The sequence below is a fragment of the Genypterus blacodes genome, unplaced genomic scaffold, assembly GCF_046128005.1.
Source record: "Genypterus blacodes isolate CSIRO-AG114 ecotype Tasmania unplaced genomic scaffold, CSIRO-AGI_Gbla_v1 ptg000030l_1, whole genome shotgun sequence".
NCBI classification, from domain to species: domain Eukaryota; kingdom Metazoa; phylum Chordata; class Actinopteri; order Ophidiiformes; family Ophidiidae; genus Genypterus; species Genypterus blacodes.
The window spans coordinates 1,761,360-1,782,500 of NW_027466843.1; the positions used below are offsets into that span (position 1 = coordinate 1,761,360).

General features: G+C 43.1%; 2 protein-coding genes across 2 annotated transcripts; both read left to right on the forward strand.

Annotated features, from left to right (window-relative positions):
• The first annotated feature begins 10,515 nt into the window (after positions 1–10,515).
• lbx1b (ladybird homeobox 1b) lies at positions 10,516–11,922 on the forward strand. The gene is made up of 2 exons (XM_076145795.1): positions 10,516–10,843; positions 11,438–11,922. The coding sequence occupies exons 1-2, from the start codon at positions 10,516–10,518 to the stop codon at positions 11,920–11,922; spliced, it is 813 nt and encodes a 270-aa protein (XP_076001910.1).
• A 5,425-nt stretch (positions 11,923–17,347) lies between these two features.
• On the forward strand, positions 17,348–20,661 carry cenpk (centromere protein K). The gene is made up of 10 exons (XM_076145608.1): positions 17,348–17,430; positions 17,654–17,731; positions 18,076–18,132; positions 18,655–18,718; positions 18,889–18,935; positions 19,046–19,128; positions 19,223–19,321; positions 19,450–19,585; positions 19,665–19,718; positions 20,095–20,661. Exons 1-10 carry the CDS (start codon positions 17,428–17,430, stop codon positions 20,248–20,250), a joined length of 777 nt encoding a protein of 258 aa, XP_076001723.1. The 5' UTR covers positions 17,348–17,427; the 3' UTR covers positions 20,251–20,661.
• Positions 20,662–21,141: the final 480 nt, after the last annotated feature.

Sequence of the window (21,141 nt, forward strand, 5' to 3'; positions counted from 1 at the left end):
ATCCTCCACGCCCCATCGCTCCCAGAGCACATTCGCACACACACACACTCACACACTCACACATTCGCATGCACACACAAATACACCCACCCACACACACATGCACACGCGTACATTCACTACACTTCTTCGGGAGAACCAAGGGGAGGCAGCATTTGTCTCCACTCTATTTGCTGTGTTAGCACGGATGCAATATGAAACACAGGAGCAGCACAGCGTCTCTGTTGGGGATGTGAGCTGCTGTTGAATGCGCTACATGCTGGCCGGAGTGTGTGTGTGCGTGTGTGTGTGTGTGTGTGCGTGTGTGTGTGTGTGTGTGTGTGTGTGTGTGTGTGTGTGTGTTTGCAAAAGGAGCGACGGTTTAGAGGGGGGAAAATGGACGATACCGCCTTGATGCATCGGCGGCTTTCGTCTTAAGTCACCCAAGGTTGTGGCCCTTCTCCCTCAATGAGGATGTAGTGGCCAATAATGGTGCTTTGTCAGTGCACCAGACAGAGAGACACGGCGAGGAAGAGAGTGGTAGCATGAGGAGAGAAGAGTGGAGGAAAGAGAGAGAGAGAGGGAGAGAGAGAGAGGAATAAACAAGCAAGAGGCAGCAGAAGAGGAAGAGGGAGAGTGGATTGAGTCTGCTATTGTCTCTGCTTCATCAATATCCTCTTATATAAATGTCAACTGTACCATTTCCCTCATCACTGTTTCACCACCCCACTGGCTTTATCCTCTAGTACAAGGGGAGGGACATCACTCTCTCTCCCTCCCTCTCTCATCTCTCTTTATCGTTTTTTCTCCCTCCCCTCTCCCTAAATCGTTTTACTCTTTCTCCCCCCTTTTTTCCTTGTTTCTCTCCAGTCCTCTTTCTTTCCCTTCGCTCTCTCTTTCCCTTCCTGTGCGCACGCATGTATGTGTGTGTGTGTGTGTGTGTGCGTGTGTGTGTGTGTGCTCCCTCTTTTTATCATTCTTTATCTCTCCTTCCCTCTCCTCCCTTCCCTTCCCTCCCTCCTTCCCCCCTCCCGTCTCTTTTCCTCTCGTGGCGATGCGTCACTAGCCTGCCCCCATGAAACAAGTCAATTTTCTGCCAGCTCGGCGGATGAATAAATCTCCCTGGCTCTGCTCAGAGCGATGGGGATATTTATCTAAGTGGAGTGTGTCCTCCTCGGCTCAACGCCACCGACTTCTCATCTAAGGCCCGCTTTTTACAGGGGGGAGGCGGGAGAGAGAGAGAGAGAGAGAGAGAGAGCGAGAGAGAGAGAGAGCATACTGAGTAGAGGAATGAAAGAGAAAGCAATTGCTATGGAGAGACAGCAGAGGTAAAGGGGGTACATGCAGGCACGAGCGAAGGGGGGAGGGTGGGGGGGAGAGAAAACAGTGGAAAGCGATGAGGAGAAAGAAATCATAAAGCGGTGGAACAAAGACGGGGAGAACGAGGGATCAAGGTGACGAGAGCGAGAGACTTAGGAGGTGAAAAATATGAAAAAGATGGATGGAGAGGGAAATAAAGGAGGCCGCCTCGAACAAAGCCTATAAAGCAGCGCGGTGGAGAAGTGTGGCGGGCGCATTAGTCGAGGCTGCTCGGGCTTAAACGGCAGGAACAGGCACAGAGCTGGATGAATGGCAGCGCTTCTCCTCAGGGCCATACTCATCTGTTAGAGAGGAGAAGGAGAGCCAGGGAGGGAGGGAGAGCCAGGTTAAGAAATACTGCCACCCACCGCCCGCCAGCCGGAGAGAGGAAGAAGAGGTAAAGCCGTGGGAGGAAGGAGGAGGAGGAGGAGGAGGAGGAGGTGGAGGAGGAGGGCGAGATTAAAAAAATGATGACTGATGGTGAAGATGTGGCCATGGCGTTTGTGATAAAACACACACAGCAGTAGCAGTGCCTAGCAGATGCCTCACACACACACACACACACGCTCACACACACTGATTAGCAGGGTAATGGGCTCAAGGTGAGCTCGTCCGGGGCTCGACTGGTCCTCTCTTACATTTTTAATGCGCCGTTTTGTGTGTTTCACCCGTGTAACAAGTCCAGAGATATAAAAAAGAAGAAGAAGAAGAAGAAGAAGAAGCTTTGGGCAACGGGGGTGTTTGGAGGGAGGAAGAGTGTGTGTGTGTGTGTGGGGGGGGGGCTCTATGTACTTGCCACAGCATTAAAGCAAAGTAAATAGCTGTTGTGTCTCATTACCATTCATTTTTAAAGGGGGCTGTTATAATAATGAATGCTTGTGCCGTTTCCTCCGTGTCCTCCTCCTTCAATATTAAGAAGAGTAATATTATCTTTCACGCTAGATAAAGTGCAAGTAAATATTTCCTTTGCAATTAAAATGGTCAATTTTGCTTACGCACAACAGGCGCTGTATAACACCGAGTTTGGGACTTAATTACCTACAATAACAATGTGATATATTGGGTGTGTGGTGCATTACTAGGAGAGCATGATATGAAACAAGACGTTTTTAATAAACTCATAAAGACGAGCCCAAGCCCTGCGGAGCATATAATATGTGTGTGTGTGTGTTTGCGTGGGGGGGTGTGGGGGGGCAGGGGGGGGGGGGTGCAGTCTTTAATTTCTTCACACATCGAAAGACACCTGCACGTACAGTCACACACACGTGAAGTCAAATCATCAGGGGGTGAAAGAAGAGGATTCGGTGCGTTCTTCCGTTTGTTTGTTCTCTTTGTAACCACAATATCAAACGCTACATGTTAGATTGCGGTGGAGCCTGTGCGTCGTTCACGTTCCGCTTATTAAAACCGGCATCTTTTTCAATTACATAAAGGTCAAAGGTCAAGAGCCCGGCCCGCCCTCCTCGCCTCGGGTCCCCCATGTTTATGTTATTACCGATTGAGGCGCGTTTACGACGGATTCCATCAAAACCCTTTTAAATCGGTTGTAAAATTAGTGCTGATTCGGTTGAATCCGAGCTGGCAGATGCTGAATGAAGTTCAGATGTTGTTTTGCGCACATCAGGCAGCGAAGACGGATTTTTTATTTTAACATTAGACGATCATAAACACGTTCTCCCCTCGAGTGATAAGTTTTCACGCATTAAAGTAAAATACAATTGTTTATTATCACACGGGCGTAACCTGACAGAACCTATCCTTCTTGCACATTTTAAATGCTACATGTTTAATAACGCATACAGATTGCCACGTGTAATATTTATGCTGTCACTGCATTAGCATGATGAATGCAGACACTTTTCATTAGAGACAAATGGAAGCTATTCTTACACAATTATGGCAATAACAATAACAGCACTGTGTGAGCCTGCCCATGATTGATAATACTGCGGGGGGGATTCAGTGGTGTTGGGCTTAACCAGGCTTTCCCTGAGGGGTTTTCCCTTGGCATTAGTCAGACAAATCCCTTTGTCAACCTCTCCCCTCGCCATTTTTATTCATAAGCATTTGGCCCTAAGAAAGACATCAAACCAAGAATACAACGAGAGGTCAACATCGTCTTTGCGCAATGTTAACCTCTGCATTGATGAAGCTAATTCACATTTCCTCAGTCCAGCCTACGGGGGTTGAGAGGGGTAGAGGGGGCGTGGGAGGGGGGAGGAGGAACAGAGGGAGGCAGCATGGGGTGTGCATGTGTGTATGGATATGTGTGTGTGTGCGTGTGTGTGTGTGTGGGAGAGAGACGCTCTGTGTGTCAGCAGCCACTTTGTAGAGTGTCTCCCTCTTGACCCGGGCCTCCTCCACATGGGGTTTGTATTGATAGTGTTTGCTGAAAGGAGGGGAAAGTGAATGTTGTCCCAGCTCATTGTCATGACAATGGGGGCATATGGTTGTGTGTGTGTTGGTGTATGGTCGTGGCAGCCACCATATTCCTCTGTGCAGGGTTACCAGGTGCTGCATGAACACACCCACTGAGAGTCGACAAATCATACACCAAAGCTGCACAATGTCTCTGTGTGTGTGTGTGTGCGTGTGTGTGTGTGTGGGGCCTGATCAGAGTTACATGTGTCTGCAAATTTAAATGACATAAGTAAACATTAATATGATAATGACATCATGAGTTGCCTTCTCCTCCTCCTTTTTTCAATTGTGTTTTAATTCCCCCTCTGCTTGTTTCTCTCTTTTCTTTTCTTTTCTTCTTTCCTTCTGTTTTTTTTTAACTCAGTCTTTCCGTCCTTCTTCCCTTCCTGTACTTGCAGGCAGGGCGTCTGTTACCTGAGTGATTCAGGGGCCCAGCAGGGGGGCAATGTCTTATTATAGATATTTAATGTCTTCCATCTATTCTTATCATGACACCTCTGCTTCCTTCTTTTCTTTTTGCCTTCCTTCCTTCTTTCATTTCTTGTTTATCTTTTCATTATTTTCTTTGAAATTATCTCAGTGGATTAGATTAAAAAAATAAACTTTGCATGAACAATTTTAGAACACTTTATTTTTACATGATGTGATTATTCTCCCAGTCTAAATATGAACCGTTCAGTTCAACCAGTGAGTGTTAGCGCTAATACATTGCTTATGTTTGCTTTTACTTCCTGTAGATAAACACTCAAATCGGGGGGTTTTCACACTCGACCATGCAGAATTCCCATATATAACAAAGCAGATGAATGTCAATGAGAGTCACCATTCACTGTCAGTTAGCCAACAGCTAAACTTACTGTTTATCCTCCTAATCACTGAGCTAACCACACACACACTCTAAAAACCCCACAGAGAACAAGAGAATGAAAATAACCTGATGTAGTAACATCCCCTCCCACACAAAGCCGCTTCTTCTGTCATGAATAGTCAGCTCCACCCTAATGACTATTCAATACAGTCTGCAGGCTGCAGATGAACAGCCAATCCACAGCAGCATCTGCTGCGGGCCTAACTCGCCAGACGCCAGCCTTGTAAGAGGGCCATTGCAGGCTAATTGAAAGACAGAGGCCATCTCTCAAAGTGAATGTTTGTGTGCGTGTGTGAGTGAGTGTGCGTGTGCGTGTGCGTGTGCGTTTGTGTGTGTGTGTGTTGACTTGACAAAGTAAATTGAGAGAGAGGAAAGAATGAGAGGGAAATAACTGACAAAGGATGAAGACGACAGAGAGAGAGAGAGAGAGAGAGAGAGAGAGAGAGAGAGAGACATAAAGAGAGAAGGAGACATTCCACTCCTCACAGAGAGAACAGCTGACCTGTCAGCATTTGTTCCCATGCGGCCATATTGAAAAAGGCCCTATGGGCATTGAATTAACACGACTCAAACCCCCTCCATGTAATTAGACTGGCCCGGTGCTCTTACCTTATTTTTAAATACATGTTTGAATTATACAGGCCGGGCAGATACTGAGTGCAGCACAGATCAAACATATTCAACTGAATTCTCAGTCCTGAAGCATCATGGGTAACAGATCAGGGTGTTATTGCTGCCCGCAACAAATAAGATATACATAAAGATCCAGTTGAATCTATAATTTTATTTTCCAGTAATCAACGGAATCGCATCTGGTATTTACACATCTGAACGCGACAAATGAGATTTCCTATTGTCTCCAGCTTCATCCTGCCTCGAAAGTCTTCGCATCAAACCAAAAAATACGGCCTCCCCAAACAAAAACTATAAAGGATTGCTGTCATAATTCTCCCCTGTTCTCCTCTGGCAGTTTTTATTACCAAAGTGAATAATATTTTCAATCCCGAATAACACAATCCTTCAGCATCACTGCCTACTGTGTTCTTGTGGTGAAGTACAGCTGAGAGGGGAGGGCCATTAAAATGAAGCACTGTCTGATGCTGGGCTATAGGAGGGATTCATCAGAGGCCTGCTGCAGATAATGGCAAAGGGTTTCGTTGGAAGCATCAGGAGAGGCTAGAAGGTGAGATCAATCCTAAACACACTGACAGGTATTTTAATACACATATTTAAATTACGCACAGCCAAGCCATCAGGAGTCATAGCTTTACTTTCACATGTTTAAATCAGTCTCTGATAATAACGTGTGCAAACCCAAAGACGGGCCTGAACCTCTCATATTCACACCTTTCATTCCTTCTACATAAAAAACAATTCTATTATATATTTTGTTCGTTAACAGAACATGATCGATGGAAATATTAAAAAGTGAATTTTAATGTTGTGAAATTGTAATTTTCAAGGTAATTTTGTGAAATTAAGCTAAAGTGATAGAAATGCTGTACGTTAGTGACAAACAGGGTTTTTGGTGGCAAATAAATGGGAAACGCAATGGAAACTAAATTATAAAGACATTGACGTTAATCTGCAGATTATAATCTACTGGGAAATATACAGACAGACCAGCAGGCAGTCAGACAGTAGCCTCTCTCACTCTCTCTCTCTCTTTCTCTCTCTCTCTGTGTAAGCTGTGTTCACTCATGAAACACTCCCAATGTTCCCCCAGCATGCAGGAGGTCTGCGGCTGGCACACACTGGCCCACTCCGCTTTGCGACGGCCACATATGTGCTGTTTCAAAGTGTACATTCTGTAAATTAGGAATGCTTATGTTCAGGCTGCGCCAACAACACTGAACAGGCCCCAAACCACACCAGTACGATCAGGGGTGTGAAAGCAGTCTGTTCCTGGCTGGCAGACTCATGAGCTCACAAAGTCACAGCAGCAAACTGTTCCACCAGGTGAGACACAGGAAATGGATTTTATGGGCTCATGTTTGATATTTTGAGACTTCACAGAGTCAGCAGCTCTGAGTATAGAGTCCATGTGGTTGATTGCTGCGAGGATACTTTGTATACAGCCGGAGAGCCACGGCGAGGGAGAAGACGCTGCATTATGCTCTCCCCATGGGGTAGCTTCTGTTCTTCTTGTGTTTCTTCAGAGACGGTGCACCTGTTTCTGCTTCTCCTTTCATAAAGTCAAACCTCTGCAATCACCAAACTTCCCTGTCTCCCTGCAGTATTTCAGAGCTGCTGGAACAATCACCCAACGCTTCTGTTTCCACAATAGATTCTTCTCATTTCCGTCCAGCAGACCAGGCTCCCCCGTCTGCAGAGAGCCCCGCCGTGTCCACGTGTAACCCGATGATGATGCTGGTGTCCGTCAGGGATTTGTCACAGGCCTGTTATTACATCTCTACTCACATAAAATATGGCCGCCTCTCCAGAGATCCGACTGCCAGATAAATCCACTCTCCTCCAACCAGACCCCATCTCGCCTCATGATGAAACTATCCGCCGGTGTAGGCGACCACAGAGGCTGACCCCTAGTAAAGACGTGTGATTTATAAGCTACACGTTTTAAACTGAGAGACACATCCACAGCCAGGCTCTATCTCCATCTCTATCTGTATCTGGAGTGGTGGGAGATAACAGGCCTTTGGGACATGGAGGAAGACACAACATAAGACCTTTTCTGGGGGAAGGGGGGTCTCGCAAAATGGTCTACAATGTGGATAGTTTCCCCCCGCAGCTGTTTCATCGGAGTCCGAGCTTGCAGTGAGCGCAGCAGTGTCTCCTGCTTGCACGAGGTCACACGTCGCTGAATGGCTCTTTAAGATAACGGAGCAGAGTGTGAAGGCCTACTGTACAGCAACACCTGGCCCGGGATGAAATCAGAGCCTTCGTGTCCAATTCTGCATATTGGCTTTCAAAGACGCAATAAGCGGCAGATTACCAGCGCGTTGTTTCAGTATTGCATCAGCACGTACAGTTAATCTGCTAGTACTGGTGTACTCATTAAATAAAGCACAAACAAAAGGAAATAACGCCTACATGTGATTCCATCTTAAAGATTTTATGAGCTTGCCGTTTGGTCTTTATCAGGGTGATCAAGCCAGATTTTAGCAGTTATTAAAATGAATATCAGTGCTTTCTAGCTGCCAAAAGCAAAGCAAACCAATCAAACCTTTGATGCCAACCATCATCCATTAGAAACCAATGGCAGAAAACACAAGCATGTGAGTAAACGTAGTAACAGAATGAGGCTCAGAGTGATTCCCTTACTGTCCCCCCAGCGAGGGAATGTCCCTTGCACAGTCTGCAGCTTAAGAGATGAAGCTCTGTGGACAAAGCAAAGGCAGCGTCACTGACCCAACACTGAGCAACACACACAGATGACAACACACACAACTACAAGCATTCAGGAGTTTGTTGCTCCGTTTGTATGAAGATGGAGGCAGAAATGGATCCTAGCAACATTGTTTACATGCTGGTGTATAGAGCAGTAAGGGGCTGCTGGTATACATGACGACATTCAACTGTGTGAGGATGATGTCATATATGCACTGAAACATATTGTCCTAGTCTACATTATCACTTTAGATTCCATTACCAATTCAATGAAATTCAATAATATATCAATTTTATTTTTGTAATTACAAAGATACATTGCGTCTGCATTGCATTTGATTAACATGTCATATTAATGTATTTTGTTTTTAATTAGTTTATTCCTTTTCCATTTTCTTTTTTAGTCCTAAAATTTGTCTGGTGATGTTTGATATGTTAGATCTGTGAGAGTTTTTACAGATTTCATATCATGCTGTGGGTTTACAGCTGCTGAATCTGGATACATTTACAAAATGAAACATGTATGAAAGATAAACGTCAAAGGAACAGTTTGAAATCAGTCTAGATGTTTATATACACATTTACACAATTTTCCAGCATATACTACATATATAGTGGATTTTTATTCTTGGATAAATTAATAGTAATAACAAACCATTCACGTTTTAAGAAAAATTAAATAAAAAGAAAAGTGAATATAGATAAAGTGAAGACAATGCTGCCTGTATCAAATAAGATGGAAGGAAGCAGTCAGCAGGCTGTGAAAAGGCTGAATGTCATCTTGTTTATATTTGTCACGTGGCACGGAGCTGATAAAAATATGCTCATAATTACATCACCGTTTATATAAGACATAATTACATAAGAACACTGGATACCTGTTTGGCCATGTTAAAGGTATATCAGCCTCTCTCTCTCTCCTCTCTCTCTCTCTTTCTATCACACACATACACACTTTTATTTTTGGCAGCTCCATCGATGAAGCAGATTTGACACGAATGTGACGCCTCTTGATTCACTCTGATGGCTAATCACTGGCATGGCAATGGTATCGATTAATGGCACGTTACTGTATCACTGACGTGCATTTGGAACACATGGGCCTTAATCAAAACGAACATAATAAATATAAGGAAAGGACATTATTAAGGAACCATATAACACAATAATAATGATAATAATAATGATAATAATAATAATAATAATAATAATAATAATAATAATAATAATAATAATAATATAATAATAATAATAAAGTAGCTTTAAATTCAATAAATTCTCGAGATGAAATTAAATCAACACATTTAAAAAATATATATACAATTTTCTTTTCACGACCATTTAAAAACACTTCATTTCGATGGAAAATATGAATTCCTCACACTTTCTGCACAGAGTCGATTCGTTTTCGTATGCAAACAGCCCGTCGGCGGTGTGTTTTTTTCCCGAACAGCACCGATATAAACCCATCATGTCAACCCTGGAGGACGCGGGGAAATTTGATAGGAGATGAAAAATCTGTGGGCTGATCTAAAAGGAGCCCTTTCGCCTGAGTTATGGCCCGGGATCGGCGCTGCTGAGAGGGACGCATGCTGCTCCTCCTCGCCCGCCCCACAGGAGGAATCATCAGCTGATCTATGGCTCAGCTCGGCGTTACCTTTACAAAACAAAGGATCATCCAGGAGAACATCCTTTAGCCTATAGCCGAGGCATCTGTAACAACCCTCTGTCTGCCTGCCTGCCTGCCTGCCTGTCTACCTGTCTGTCTGTCTGTTTGTGACAACATCCGGATAATCCAAACACTTTTTAAATACGGGGTGGAAGTGAAAAGAGAATAGAAAGTGAAACTCCTGAAACTCAAGCTTAAATACGCATAAATAGGCTACGGACTGTGAGCTCACTCTCTCTCTCTCTCACTCTCTCTCTCTCTCTCTCTCCCTCCCTCCCTCCCTCTCTTCTCGTGTACCTCACACACACCCACACGCACACACACACACCTATTCTGGCGTCTCACCACCCCGACTAAATTAGACCAAAGATGATAAGAGCACAAAGCATTATAATTCCGCCGGGCTCCTCCTCCTTCCAGCCATGCGTCCTAATTAATGGGACACCCCCAGTCGCAAAAAGCCCCGCACCGGACTGCAACATAGTCAAAGAGTGAGAGGGAAGAGGGCGAAAGTGCCACTGGAGATAATTGATTACCTCCCAATCAATGATAACTTGTTAGTAATCGTCAACTCTTTGGACCTCGCCATTTTCAGGGAGGCTTCGCACTCCTGCGGACTGGCTGCTCCCGAGGATCGACACCTCCGAGAGAGAGAGAAGAGAGAAGAGGAGAGGAGAGAAGAGAAGAGAAGATCCCATTTTGGATTAAGCTTTTCATCCATTCATCCCCGTTTTTCCCTGCCGAGTTATCCGCGTCTCCTCACTCTGTTATGTGACTTTCTTGTTTTGTTTTTTTTTGCTCCCCTCGATAACCCTTTTTTTCACCTTTTTACCGAACTTCCCCTTAAAGTCTTTTGCGTCCAAACAAACCAATGATGACATCCAAAGAAGTGGCCAAATGTGATGCAGTGGAGAACAGGAGGCGAAGTCCGCTGGACCACTTGCCGCCTCCTGCCAACTCCAACAAGCCGCTGACCCCCTTCAGCATCGAGGACATCTTGAATAAACCCTCCGTGAAGCGCAGTTACACCATCTGTGGCACCGCTCACCTGATCTCCTCCACGGAGAAGCACCGCCCGTCCAGCATCCCGCTGTCCAGCCGGGCTCTGCTCACCCAGACCTCCCCGCTCTGCGCGCTGGAGGAGCTGGCCAGCAAGACCTTCAAGGGGCTGGAAGTCAGTGTGTTACAAGCTGCGGAAGGTAAACGCACACTCACATACACACACACACACACACACGGAAGGTACTGCAGTATATATTTCCAGATTTGTAATTCATTAATCGTTATTTATAGAGTCATGGAATAACATATTTGTTTGTTTAAACGAATGTAATTTTTCCCTAAAATGAACTGATTCGTGGAAGCAGTTTTAAGATTTTACATCGGTTTTTATATCGATTGTGCAGAGGACAAAATAGCCGTTTCATCCCATACACACACACACTGATCCTACAGGGCCTCTGCTGTGTGGAGCTCAACGTTGTTGTTTCACTCTGTAATTCTGATCATCTATTAACACAAAGAGCTGGGAGGTTTTGATTTTGCATCGATGTGCTGCAGTTTAGAAACGCTTTCTGTAGCTGTGTGTGTTATGTTTTGGTGTGGGTGCATGACTTTTACGCACGCACGCACGCACACACACACACACACACACACACACACACACACACACACACACACACACACACACACACACACTGCAGCGTCCTCAGTGCAGAGAATCCCTCGCACCGTGGCACCTGCAGTGGATGACCCTGCTTCTTACTCATAGCCTCCATCTCTCCCACACACAGGCCGGGACGGGATGACTCTTTTCGGCCAGAGAAGCACACCGAAGAAGCGTCGGAAATCTCGGACGGCGTTCACGAATCACCAAATCTACGAGCTGGAGAAGCGGTTCCTGTACCAGAAGTACCTGTCCCCCGCCGACCGGGACCAGATCGCGCAGCAGCTGGGCCTGACGAACGCACAGGTCATCACGTGGTTTCAGAACCGGAGGGCCAAGCTAAAACGGGACCTGGAGGAGATGAAGGCCGACGTGGAGTCGGCCAAAGCCGTCGGCCAGGTCCCCTTGGACAAGCTCGCCAAGCTGGCGGACCTGGAGAAATGCGCCAACGGGACGCTGGGCCACCGGCCCGAGACCCCCACGCGGGGCGGCCAGCAGGAGCTCGAGCTCAGCCAGAAACTGCGGACGTCGCCGCTGTCTCCGTTCTCAGACCACACAACGAGTAAAGAGTGTTCAGAGGACGAGGACGAGGAGATTGATGTGGATGACTGATGGCGCAGCGCCGAGACGAGACACAAAAGACGACAGAACATCCCTGCGGAGGACTTGTAACTTACTGCTTATATTGTATACCATATCTCAGACCGTGTACCAAAATGTAATGACTTTTATATGGACGCAGATAGACTTATTCATAGTGAAAGCATGAACACAGAGCAGACATATGCAGCGGTGTGTTACAATGTATCCATCTACAAACTGACCCTTCATGCAATCAAAGCAATATGGTCTCAAATGACGTCAGTAAGTTATGGTTATTTTTCTACACGATATAAGTCAAACACACACACAGACACACGCGCGCGCACACTTGTCTCATCGCCTCTCTTCATTTTAATTTTCATTTCTTCCCATATTATTGTTTCTTGCATGGGAATATGCATGCTTTGATTTGTTATCATTATCTATTTATTTCACTTTGTTTTCTATTTAAATCGTTGATTTGTTTTTGTTGTTTTTTTCTTGTTGTGAGCCACATCGCCACGTCACCTCGTCACTGCCGGCTCTTCCTCCCCCCCCCCCCCCTCTCTCTCACGCTGCGGTGCATGATCGCAAACGCAACACTCGGACATTCACACACACACACACACACACACTTTGATGCGTTTTAACGGGGGAAAGCTACAGCGACGGCGGCGACAAACAAACACACACTAATATTGCGGTGATTTTGACAGCTAGGCTACTTTTTAGAATTATTGTTTGGATACAATAGATTTACAGTTATAAATTTGTTATGTTTTATACACCTGTAAGTGCCTTTCTAAAATCAGGACATTATTTGAAAACCAATGCACAGACTGTAATGTATATAGGCTACTATGGGAATAAAATGGCTTTTCTGAATATTTCTATGTGGTAATTATTTAATTAATATCAAAGTCTACGGTCAATGGATGAGCTTCTTTTTTCTTTTTTTTTTCTTTTATGGTTAAAAAACAAAGTCAAGCAGCGTCTCTTTGCCAAATCTGGGCGTGTATCGGCGGTGTCTTTCCTTTATTACACTCCAGCATTTTGTCCCTTTGTGTTCCTTTCTGCTACGATGCTCCAAACATTTAGTGCACCCGGAATCCCACATATCCCCCCTTTCAGCTGCTTAAATGCGTATCGTGGCTTCTTGACCCTTAGACGTGTTTCTCCATTCGGGAGAAAAATTTATGTGAGAAACACAAATCTGGTCCCTGGAAAAAAAAGACGAGGATGCAACAAAAAACACAAAGTTTTTTGGGCCAGTTTCTCTCCGGCCTTTATGGAGCTTTTTTTGTTCTGTGGGACTGGGCCGTAATTTTGAGCGTAAAGCATGAAAAGTGGGGACAAATGAGCAGCGATCCCTGATGGGACAGGCCACAATGGAGCAGGGCCGGTCTCCCGCAGGCAGCAATACTGAGACAAGTGTGTCCCACCGCACAAAAAGGACGCAAACGTTTGGAGGCCATATGGTTTTTGAAATTTCCTCACAATTTCAGACAATTTGATGGATTGAGTTAACCCTCCTTTTAAACAGTTTAACTGAGGGCGAACAAAGGCCATAATGCAACACACAGACTCCCGCTTCATCCGGGCATCTGCGGCTATTAATGTCTCGCTCTTTTCTTCTCCTGGCGTTTTGAACAAGTCAATGAATTACAATGAAACTGGCCCTTTTTGTGAGCCGCTTGTCTCTCTCTGGGATAATATGCTTGACTTCTGTCCAAGAACTTTTCTAAACAAGAAATGTATTTTGTTGAAAGTGTTTTTCATGTTAAGTAGGGAGCCATAAAGAGTTTAGACTGTGACATTTATGCCAAAGTCTGGTTAGGGAGTCCTTTGTTTGTTTTCTTCTCATCTCTTTTTTCCCTCTGCTTCTTTATTTCTTTTGTCTTTAAGAGGTTTAATGAAGCTGAAAACATGATGATGTGAGAGAGAGAGAGAGTCAAAAAGCCTAAAGAAGAACTCAAAGGCTCAAAGGCTGCATGACTCCCGTTTAACCCGCTTTGTTGGACGATTTGACAAGCTGCAGACTGACTTCTTCTACTCCTTTTATTTATTCATTCATTCATTCATTTATTTATTTATTTGATAGAAAACATTATCCCTGGAATAAGCTTATAGGCCAAACAAGCTTTTGTATAGTATGTAGAAAGACAGACATGAAAGAAGCCGCAAACAATTCATTCCATCCATCTTTCAGCTGTTTTTGCACATGCGGGTGAAATAGCATAGCGATTTTTCAGAACATTTAAAAAATTTACCTCTAAAGTCTGATTTTTGGGTTATTTTGGATGACGTTGGAGCACGAGCACGCGCACAAACACGCACGCACGCGCACGGAGTGACAGCGTTATCATTGTGTGTGTGTGTGTGTGTGTGTGTGTGTGTGTGTGTGTGTGTGTGTGTGTGTGTGTGTGTCAAATCAACTCCTTTTGAAGCTGCTGCTCTGAATAAAGCATATTTATGATGGGAGAGAGTGTTAAGGCAGGATAAGTTTATGGATTTCACTTGCTTATTTTATGAGCGCTTGTCAGGCGGCCCGCTGATAAGTAATACTACAGTCTGAGGGACCACTTCGAGGTAATTAATCTGGAGGTCTTAAGTGTATTTCAGTATTTCACTTCAAGATGGAAAAAAAATCACTACTTCAATCGCCCGGAAAATTGAAGTTTGATGCATGAGTCCCTACTGAAACAATAGGACACCCCTCTCTCTTTTCATCCCCCCTCCCTCCCTCCCTCCCTCCCTCTCTCTCTCTCTCTCTCTCTCTCTCTCTCTCTCTCTTTTCTTTCTCTCTCGTTATTTTACACTTCTTGGGCGAAAGAAATGTTTTGTGAGTGTGAAAATTTATTTAAAAAAAATACAGTGTGGTCAAATTTCAGCATTCCACCATCAATGTTGTTGTAATGTTGTTAATTGTGCAAAAAGAACATAGAAATGTAGGACCAATAATAGAAAAATATCCCTGTAGCGAGACACTTCCTGCAATAAATATGTTTTTAAAAATAAATGCTGAATAACAACAGTATTATTATTATTATTATTATTATTATTATTATTATTATTATTATTATTATTATTATTATTATTATTATTATTATTATTCAGCATTTCTAAACAGATGCGTAACTGACTGTATATTCCTCTGCAGTGAAGTCACTCTATATATCTAAATGGAGCTGAATTGTAGAGTTTTAATCATGGCCTTCCTGTGGAGCCAGTTAATACTTCAAACTTCAATTTTACGGGCGATTGAACTAAGCATGTTCCTGACAGAATTGATGTATGTATTAATTTCCTTTAACTGTTGATTAATTAGGCTGTGCTGAAGGCTCAAATGGAACGGGCTCCACTGAAATTTGCATATTAATCAAATTCTAGTTGATCATTCAAATAATCTTGGCTATATGTGATTTTGGGGATGTGTTTGGGGGGGAAATAGACCACCACCACATCCGGTAAACATATTCTGTCTCCCTGCTGCTGCTGCTGCTGCGTGATCACTATATTAAAAAACCTCAGAGAGACTCAGCCTGGATGTAGTTGCACTAAATTGCTCGTTTTTTGTTACAACAGATTATGCACAGACAGATTGCTATGATCACAATCAAACAACTGAAAAACCTATATTACATATCAGATAAATAAAGAAAGGGAGAGATAACAGCTTCCAGACTATTGTTGTATTGTGTACATTTTTACACTTTTTATTGGTCTTTAGTGGGTCATATTTTCACAGACTGCCACCTAGTTGATGTGGAAGTTAATCTGCCTCCCTGCTATAATAAAGTGTTGGTGCCAGCAGCAGGATGTATGCTGGTTTAGATCACGGGCAGCTGGAGTTGGAGGGGAGGTGAACTACTCACAGAGGCTGCAGGAGGAGGAAGGGCTGCAATAGTACTGCCACACCACAATCTAATTGTGATGAGAAATGTAAACAAAAGGACAGGCCAGGTTTGATACTATGGCTGAGGTGGGAAACTGCTAAAATGCAGTTATGAGATCTGTATTCAAAGCTGATCATCTAATCCTAAATCAGCTGCATTGATATCTACACTCTTAAATGTCACTCAAAGGTAAAACATTTTCATATCGGTGCAACATATAATAAGGTGTAGTAAGTGTGCAGCATTATCCTGGATATTGGATCTACATACACTGGTCAAGCCGTTTATGTTCAGCCAGAGAGATCATGAGGGACAACTTTATTTCTTATAAACATAATGTTAATCTGGTGGCAGCCATCCAGAAACACATGTGAATATGCTGAATCCCCAAGCAGCCTGTGGAGGTTCACAGCAACATCAACACCAGATCCACACATTAAATGTATAATAATAAAGCATATAAGAGATGCACGTGAAGAGGTCTGTCTCTGAGGCCCTAATCACCCTTCATGGAGAGCTGGGTTTGTACTATATTATACAGCTCCTGAATGAATATTCATCACCTGGGGAGAGGCTTAAAGTTAAAAATGTATCATCGTCCAATTTGCTTGGTTAAGTCACGTGTCAACCCATGAATCACTTTGATAAGGAAATTGTAATTATTAATTCCTCAGTTGACACAGGTAACAGTATGTGGAATGAGAACAAAGTGCACACGTTGGTAAAGGTGTCACACTCCAATCAGCTGCTCGGGCACAGAGGAGCGAGCGGCAAACGGCGACACCTGCTGGTGAAATTGAGATATTACATTTAAAAACTGCTTTATAATAATAATAATAATAATAATAATAATAATGATAATTATACTTTGTCCCTATCTATATAAATATAGTGTTCAGGATAATAGGAGTCTGCTCTCAATCATCGGCACATACAGACTGCTGAAAAGGATCAGTGCAAACCCACCTGGTGCTGCATACACGGGTAAACACATCCACGCACACTGCTGGGTTTCATGGAGTAAACACATTTTTATTGTATCTGGGATTAAAAATGGCAACAAAGCTCACACTGACTTCACAACAAGGGAAGAAATATTTACTCTATTCTATTTGAATAGAGGAAGATCCATACTTTGATTCTAGGACTTGAAAGAGATTTGGGTAAACTTGAGATTTTAGTGATATATTTTGCGTTTTAGCGTTTTAGCTTTAACTAAAACGTGAAACTTTGAATTTACGATCTTTTCATCCACATCCATAACAACGACACATCCTTGTGCTGTAGGCTGTATAACACATCATGTTGTCCACATTACAGACTGTAGAGCACTGCCGGGGATCAACCATCTTCTGTTTTCTATCATCCACACGCATCTGTACGTATAAGAACGACTCAACTTCCTTTTTTTGAGACAATTATACGTCATATTAAGACATATTAAGACACTTTACAGAATTCAAATGTATAGAGATGTCCTTAGCGGCTTTGACTGCGCAGCCTTGCGCAGCCACAGCGCTCCTCAACATCTACCAGCGTCGCAGATTGACGTCATCAGTGTTGGCGGCAATTTAAATAGGAAGCGACTGTAGCTGCTGTGTTTCGTGTTGCGGATAGTAAATACTGTGAAAACGCAAAAATGGTGAGAAAACAAACAGTTGACTAATCTGTAAGGTTTAAATATCTACTTAACAACTGAGTGCGTGATGTTTTCCCGTTTATTACCGAGAATATCTGCGCTGCGGATATCATAACATAACTGTGCCTGTTGTCGAAAATGTTAAATCGATGTTGCTGCTCCCAGTGACAAACTCACACAAACACACATCCACTCTGAAGCTGATATGTTGTGTTTCCGTGTTCAGGCTGAGGTGAAAGGTCCGCAGGCCGCGCAGGAGGAGCTGGTCGGCCTGTGTGAGGAGCAGTTTGCACAGCTAGAGAAGGTGAGACCCTCCTCTTCATCAATTTGAGGAGCAATTTATGATCGCAGCACTAAAATGTAACAAGGCTTCTAGATTCAGACAGACACCAGTATCAAGACAGATTCTGAACTTGTGTCTTCAGATTGTTTACTTTTTCCTACAAACTATTATACTGACAAACACAAAGATATTCACTTTGTGTTACTGTCAGAAAAGACAAGCAATCCCTCAAATTTAGAATTAGCTAATGTTTGGCATTTTCACTGCACAATCACTTGAATGATTCATCCTGGATCAGATTTATGAACCCAATTCCTGTTCACCAGATTTGAAAATGTGATACGTTGTGTTTTTGTGTGTTCCAGCTTCAGAATGAGATGATACTGTGTGAGCCAGACTTCTGTGATGATCCACAGGAGCAGGTGAGACGTGTTTGGTGCGAAAGAAACCTTTTACATTCATTTGTTGTCAAACTGATACACGCTTCACCAATGGGATGATTAATAATGCAAATGACTGTGTAGTGCATAAAGTGTTAGTTTGGTTTGTATTTGATATAAGTATAATCAGGAATAAGATCAAAATCACATTGAGGTACATTTAAAGGGATTTATAATAACAGTGTCACATTACATTACATTACATTACCACCCTTCGCAGAGGGGGGAGCAATTGAGGGTTCGGTGCCTTGCTCAGGGGCACCTCGGCAGGGACTCGAACAGGCGACCCTCCGGTTCCCAAGCGGAAGCTGTACCCACCGAGCTACTGCCTCCCAGGAGCTCAGTGACACATGAATTATACTCAGTCACACATGAATTATTCCCAAAACACTACTAATTTTGATTGATTTGGGATTTCTTTTACTTTCATAAAATGTGCACTCATGTTGACAGTAATAAAATGTTAAAACAAATGAATCATCTCTCATATTGAATGTGTTGTAGTCAATAAACAGACTGATTGCAACAGAAGCTGAGCTGAAGCAGTGGCTGACGTTGGAGCCTAAATGTAAGTGGCCATTAACACTGCACCAATACATTACATCATATGGCAAATACATTATTACTTTAATCAAATGTGTAATGGCTATTTAATTACATCACACAAAATAAGGAGGTAAAGGTGTGTTTTGTTTAGTTTTTTTTCTTGATGATCAGATTAATTTTTTCTTCCCGCAGTGCTGGCATCAAATCCAGACGTTTTACTTCAAGCTGGGAAAGAGGAGGTACATCTGTGTGTGGGATACAACACTGAGGATGCTATTCTTCCTTTTAAAACGTACCTTTGAGTGTGTCACTTGAGTCGTGTTGACACGTCTCCCCTCCTTTTCCGCAGATGCTCAAGCTTTGCTCTGAACTGGAGATGATCCTTTCTTGCTGCGAAGCAAAGAGGGACAAACTGAAAGAAACAAAAGAAACGTAGGCAGTTAGAGGTTTTCTGTATTTAAGGAGGATTTCCTGGAGAGCCGAGCGGTGTCGAGACGTTTCATGTCCGTGTCGATTGCTTTTTCAGTGAGCAGAAGTGGCTGGAGGAGAAGAAGCAGGTGCTGGTCACAGCCACGGATCGAGCTAAACGGCTCCAGGTGGAGAGAGAGGAACAGTCAGAGCTCAGGTCAGTGTGAAGGCACCACACACATGATTTGGCTATGTGTATATATAATGACGAATGAAGTGTTCATTCAGCATATCAAAATATAATATCTAAAGGTCTGCATAATACAATTGTGTGTGTGTGTTAAGCATATGGGAAGACACAAAGGTCAAAATCCAGAAGATGAAGCTCTACCAGGAAAGCCTGATGGAGGCGCTGGGAGATGTTCTGGAGAAACACATTCCTCACCCACAGGACGACATCGGCACCAACAAGAAAAAGAAGGTGCGGCGCCTCCTGCTGGACGCTTACGGCGCAGCCTCCATAAAGGCAGCATCTCACTGTCGTTTGCTTTCATTTTCAGACCGTCGCACAGCAGTCAGACGAAGGCCTGATTTCACTGCATGAAATTCTTGAGGTGAGTTTCTGACAGACAATGGTAAACACTGATTTCTAAATGTCCGTTTTTCGGTCAAGCGAGTCTGCAGTTTGCTTCGGCAACCCAAATTTCTTAACTTAACTTCTAGATGCCTTAGTTTCCAGATGCTTACAAAATGTTCTAGAATATTTTCCAGGGGTGCCGGAGACTATTTTTAGTCTGATGAAGAAATGGAAAACATTCTAGATTATGTTGCTCACTTTACAATAAGGTTGTGTTATACTGTCAGGCTCACACTGATCTGTAAACAAAATGGGCATTTATGTTTAAGAGTTAAAGCCTCATATTCAGAAAGCCCAGGACTCTCACTGACTCGCCTTAACTTCAGTCTTTTCTGTCTGCTGCACCTTCTCAGCTGCTTATGAACAAGGTCTTGAATGCACCACATGACCCCTATGTGACCATAGACTCAACTTTTTGGCCACCATACATGGAGCTCCTGCTCCGCTATGGTATCGCTGTAAGACACCCGGAGAATAACTTCAAGATCCGCCTGGAGACATTTTGGTAACACACACCACTGGCCTACCTGTGTGTTTGGAAGTGACCGTGGGTCTGCTTGTACAGTACATTTCCTGCATGACTAGCTGAAAGCGTTGAGCCCAATGTTGGTGTGCAGTTTGTCAAGGTTTGTAGTATAAATATTTATCTGGGGTTTTCTCTTTCTCTTTTTAAAAGGGCTTAGAAAACTCTCACATTTGGAGTCGGACCTTATTCAAATGTGAAATTCTGTATAGGGTTAGATGATGAAGTGTTTCAATAATAATAATAATAATTAAAAAAAACAATTCAGCTTTGTGTATGTTAACAATGTTCCTTTGTTTTGTTTCTTACTCTCTCTGTCTTTAAAAAAAGCACTTTTATAATCCTTGCTTTTGTCTTCTTTAAATTCAACTGCAATGATTACAAGTACTATTTCATATACGCTACTTACAAAATAAAGTGTTTGCACACATTTTTGTCTTTTTGTTTGTATTTCTGTTCACTTTTAGTACATTTGGGACATGCAGATCGACCTGATATCGTGGCAAGCTTGTTCATTAGGAGGGTGGATTAGGTGAAGTTAATGAGAAATCTAAAACTTAATTTTTATTTTTTCATTATAATTATTTAGATCAGTATATAACATTCAGAAAATATCACACAGTGCTCCAGCATGTTCAGAACAATGAAACCAGTTTCAGATACAAAAAGCAGTGTGAAGTGAAAGTGTCCAAAACAAGTCTGTCAATGTATGAGTTTCTGTGTATGTTCACTTTTAAAGATAGTAATTCATAATATGGCGTTTTGCTAGTAAATATGGCTTAATTTCCCGTCATTTTCCTCTGTATTATTGAAAACAAACAAGAAATCTTTGAAGTAAAAAAAAAAAAGACAGCACGTATCCGATTAGAGTGAAAAC